The following is a 5061-nucleotide window of genomic DNA, read 5'->3' on the forward strand; positions in this document are numbered from 1 at the left end:
ACTTTGACAGCGTCAGCGGTTAACTTGTCCCCGCCCCCCCCACACNCCACACACACATACGCACAGCTCCATACACACACATGTTTCCGTCCCCTCTTCCCCCTCCCCCCTTCCCCCGGGGGCCGGTACCCGCTCCCCAGGTCCTGCAGCGCATGTTGGACATCTGGTCGGACCACTCCGCCCACCAGAACCTGGCCAGGCTGGACGTCATCATCGTGCTGCTCATCCTCGTGGAGGTCAGGAGTGGGGTGGTGGGGCCCGGAACGACAAGCGGGAGAACCCCGCCATACACGCTTCGGGCCCCATACCTATCCCCACACCCGCACCCGCGCACGGTCCCACTACCCTAGCTGCCTGCCCTTCCCCACTCCCCACCCACACCCGCACCCCCCAATCGTGGCGTGGTGCTTTGGATTTCTGTGCAAGAATTGTTTATTAGGCTTTTGCATCAAGATCACGTAATTCCACCTCCTCCCCCCTCCCCCCCACCCCCCACCCCCCGCAGGTGGTGATGGCCGCCATGGAGGTGTTGGGTTTCTTCATGCGGCGGAGAGGCTGGGAGTGGCAGGGTCCCAAACTAGGGGATGTGCTGCGGGGGCCAGTAGCGGGAAGCAGCGGCAGTAGCGGTAGTGGGGTGCAGAGGCTGGGGAGGTTATTGTTGGGGGGGGACTTCCTGGGGGCCTGGGGATGGGGATAGGGGCGGGGATGGGGGCCAGCGGCCGGGCAAGGGCCTGGGCTACAGCCTCCCGGGGGTTCAGGAGGGGGGATGTGGCTGTAGCAGCAAAACACAGTCCGCACCAGGGATCAGCGAAGCGCAGAGAGCCCGCAGCACAGTGGTAACATAAGGCCCGGGGTTGTCCGTGGTGGTGTGGAAGTGAGTGGGAAGAGGCTTTGGGCTCCATTGAAGCAACTCGAGGTGTAGTGGGTGGGGTGGGGGGAGGCAGTTTGTGTGCACGTATTGTGTATATGTGTCTGTTAGTTTAGAGGCAGAGGCAGTAGAGGGTGCGGTGAATCTTCTTGGCAAAGGCAGGAGCTGGATCAGAAGGCGAAACGTGTCTTTGAGTGCGAATGGGAAAGTGAACGACGTTGTTGTGCGGTGTGGAGCCAGCGAAGAATCATGTCGGCCGTTAACAGCATGCGTGCATGTGTACGTGTTTCGTGCACGTGCTTTGTGTGTGTGTGTGCGTGTGTGTGTGTGTGTGCGTGCGTGTATGTGTATGTGTATGTGTATGTGTATGTGTATGTGTGTGTGTATGTGTATGTGTATGTGTATGTGTGTGTATGTGTATGTGTATGTGTATGTGTATGTGTATGTGTGTGTATGTGTATGTGTGTGTATAGCGGTCTTGCGTACGGACGATGTGTAGTGGATGCACGATTTGTGTGGGTAGGAGTGTGATGGATGGTAGGGGACAGGTGTGGTAAAATAAAGGAAGATGATCGTTGCAGGTTTGGCACTAAACGTCTTGCTCGAGTTCTTTTTACGTTTCCTGACGCCGCCACACCGTGTGTGTATTTATTCATTATATTTTTTCTTTCCCTCGACCTGCGGATACACCAGTACGGATTCCGTACGCCCAGCAGTACAGCTCGGACGACATGTGTGTGCCGAGGAGGCTATACACAGGGCGTGGTGTGGTTTTGAAAAGGGCAGTGGACGCACTTGTGTATGTGTTGCTGTCTCGCCCGTCCCTCCCTGATCGGGTTCGCCCTCCCCACCTGGAGTTAGGGGAAGGGCTCTGTCCTCGCTGCCTTGGCCGTTGAAATGGACACTATGTATAATATGCGGGACGAATTTTAAACAAATGTTGAAGCTAGGTTTGACCGTTGGCTGATTTCAGCAACATCACATGTTTTGAGGGGAGAGACCCTTTGAGATTGCACGGCGGCTGATGCGATAATCATAGCAGCAGCAGCAGCAGCACATTTCCAATGTTCGATTTGCATCCGCCTTTATGATGCGGTTTAATTCAAGAATGCATCAAGAACAGGTAACTGTCTAAACTGAGTTTGGCTCCTGGTTTCTCGGACTTCCTTGTCCTTGTCGAACGGTGACGCAGTGGAAAAAGCGGTAGGTAGCGAAATGTAGCGAACCGCACGGGATGCAGCAAATGTATATGAGCTGTTTGAAATCAGGTACGGCGTGTCTTTGTTTCGCGTTGTTGTGTTCGGCTTATTACCTACCAGCAGCTTACACGAGCGAGGTGGCAAATTTCCTGCCAGATTAAGAGCCCTCTAACACCGCTGCAATTTCTACGCTGACTCCGTATCAGCAAATGCTTAAACGTATGTTTTGAAAGTGTGTACTTATGCTTTTATGAGCTGGACTATGTAGATTTTGTATTCGTGTGGGTGGGTCCGAAGACCGCCAAATATTGCGGAAGGTCCCGAAGAACACGACCGACGGGGAAGGAATAAGTTTTCAACCAGCAATAGTCGCGCCTCGATTAGATCTCATAGGCTGCGACATTGCCCCAAGCGCAAAGATAAATAGAATGTGGTGCCTGTAGCATGTACCCTCCGAACTTTGACTACATCAGTTCTCATTGTAACGATGGTGGGTCGCTCTTGACGACCCACTGCATACTGCCCGCCTCATACCCCACCGCGGGTCTAGCACCGCCGCCCGCACGACCACCTCTAGCGCCTTGACCGTGCACTCCCGTCGCCGCTCTCGTGTACCTGTTTGCCGAATTTCCGCATTTTTTAAAGTTGAGAGAAAACACCGTCGCCACAAAGCTGGGAGGATGCAGGCCTTGCAGGCCATGCGACCCGACACGAGACTACACACACTGACATACATACAAGTGCACAAAGGAATACACACTTTCCCTGCATGTGCTATGGTGCATGGGGCCCCATAACACTTCATCTCAGCTCTCAAGGTTAACCTGCAGCTGTTGTCGTGGTTGCGGTGGTGGTGGTGGTGGTAGCGGTGGTGGTGGTGGTGGTGGTGGAGCTGGTGGTGGTGGTGGTGGTGGTGGTGGTGGTGGTGGCGGTGGTGGTGGTAAAGACAGCGCGCGGCTGACTGACCTAGCGGAGGACTTGAAGTCGTTGTGTAAGTTTGTCTGGGGCAAAGTGTATGTGTGGGGAATTGCTTGCCGGTCATGGAGGAGGCCAGTGTGCATGTATGTTTGTGTGCGCGTATCTGTGTGTGAATGTCACAGGTATCTGACCCGGCCTGACACTGGCCACAGGGGCTGCTGCCCAGCCCCAACGGAAAGACCGCCTAAGCTCTCTCCCACGGACATGAGAGAGGCGCGACAGCCCTCTGCCCCCTCCTAAGCAGCCGAGAGCCGCAGGTCCGCTAGTTCTGCTGTCCTTCCCCCCCCCCGGTGGGAGGCGTCGCACATGTATGTGTGCATGTGTGTGCACGTGTGTGTATATGTGTGTATATGTGTGTATATATGTGTATATATGTGTGTATATGTGTGTATATGTGTGTATATATGTGTGTATATGTGTGGAGTGATTGGGGAACTGCACAGTGGCAGGTCGCACCTTGGGCCGCCAGGGTATGGTCCCTCACTGTGAGAGCGCTCTACGCATGACAGCAGCCTTCATTGTTTTTCCTACCTACAGCCCCCCTGCTCCAGTTGCGGTAGCGGAAGTACGATTGCGGCATACATTGATGTTTCTACTGGGGATGTGGGCATATTAGGGTTTGGGGAATGAGCAGGGTTGGGCATCGACGTAGCGATTTAGCTCTCCTTGAACTGCACCACCCTCGAAGCGGTGTCTTCCAGCTGGTACCGACTTGCTTATTATTAGAAATTATGTGAGAAATTCCAAGATATTCTAAGGGTTCGTAGGTTGAGCCGTGTGGAAGGGCGGACACTGCGTTGTGGACGGCCGTTGCTTGCCTGACGTAACTTCGGGGTTTTCGCGCAACAGGCTGGTGCGCCTCTGAACACATGAGCATGATACACGTCAGAAAGATAGATCTGGGCAGGTGTTCCCTTCAACGGTGATACAAATTCGGGGACACATCGCTGCTCGTTCCATCCACGGCGACAGTTGGCACCGTTGCCCGAGGCCATAGGCCGAGCGACACGGATGCATGACAATATGCTGCATTTTGCCATCAGGTTCATAGAATTGTTCGATCTATTTAATCGTGCATACCTCAATAGCGACATACTTGGGGTCGCGACTGCGCTGTTGCACTCTGTATTGTATTATCTTTGCCACACATGATCGAGACGAGATGAAGAGCGGGCATTTGTAGGCCTTCAATTACCAATTACTGGTTAACATAGCACGCTGGGGATGTCGGTCCTGCTCGCTTCGCTGTGCGCAGTGCTGGCGCTGGTTGGGGTGGGTCCATCGCATGCTTTTGGCATTCACATGGTTCCAAACCCATTCAGTAAATTGTGATTATACTGTATTGATAATTCTTAAGACAGCTGGGCGTGTTTTGCGTGTCAGAATCGAACTCTCTGAACCTTTTTTCCCTGCAGGCCGCAGCACAAGCCGTTATTCCACATGTTGACGATTGTGCACTGTGCTTTCACTGCACGGCTGATGCAAAGCCCCCGCCCGTTCTACCATCGGACATGATAGCTGCGAACTTCCAGCCCCAAAACGTTACGCACAAGCAGACGCTTCCGGTAAGAGATAATCCTCTAATATGACATACGCGGTCTTCCAGCCGCTCCTGATTAATTCATGTACATAAACAGCACGACGGCGATCGTTCATGGTTGTTTCCAGTTTTCCCGCATCTTCGCACTGGATGGCACTATGGCCGCAGCTGTTTGTCTTCCAACGCGAAGTTCCTATAGGATCGGCCCCTTGGCCCGCGCACCTACCCACCCGTAGAGCCTACACCTGGGCCGGAGAGCGCGCGCTCTCCGTAAAGCAATCGTATTCCACAGCAGACACGTGTTGGTCCCCTTCTTGCCCTTTCCTCCAGAAACCAGATTCCCCTCTTCATCCACTAGCAAACATATAGCACCCTCCCAAAGCACCTCCCAAAATCTTCCGTGCCGCCTACAGCACTCCAGCCGCGCCATCTCTCCCTCCCTAACTCCTCCCCCCCTCACCCCCCTCCTCCCACGC

The 5061-nt window shown here is 54.2% G+C and overlaps 2 protein-coding genes across 2 annotated transcripts in view; both read left to right on the forward strand.

Moving 5' to 3' along the window:
- Window positions 1–697, forward strand: part of VOLCADRAFT_90261 (uncharacterized protein) — a gene marked incomplete at both ends in the record, with an annotated part of 8325 nt that extends 7628 nt beyond the window's left edge. The window contains 2 exons of the mRNA XM_002949789.1: window positions 141–236; window positions 506–697. Coding sequence (XP_002949835.1) covers window positions 141–236; window positions 506–697 — 288 coding nt within the window. The remainder of the gene's footprint in view (window positions 1–140; window positions 237–505) is intronic.
- A 3572-nt stretch (window positions 698–4269) lies between these two features.
- The window catches only part of VOLCADRAFT_90262 (uncharacterized protein), a gene marked incomplete at both ends in the record, with an annotated part of 6201 nt that continues 5409 nt past the window's right edge, over window positions 4270–5061 (forward strand). Inside the window, 2 exons of the mRNA XM_002949790.1 lie at window positions 4270–4317; window positions 4461–4610. Of these exons, the coding sequence (XP_002949836.1) occupies window positions 4270–4317; window positions 4461–4610 (198 nt within the window). The remainder of the gene's footprint in view (window positions 4318–4460; window positions 4611–5061) is intronic.

This window comes from Volvox carteri (assembly GCF_000143455.1).
Source record: "Volvox carteri f. nagariensis unplaced genomic scaffold VOLCAscaffold_16, whole genome shotgun sequence".
Lineage (NCBI taxonomy): Eukaryota > Viridiplantae > Chlorophyta > Chlorophyceae > Chlamydomonadales > Volvocaceae > Volvox > Volvox carteri.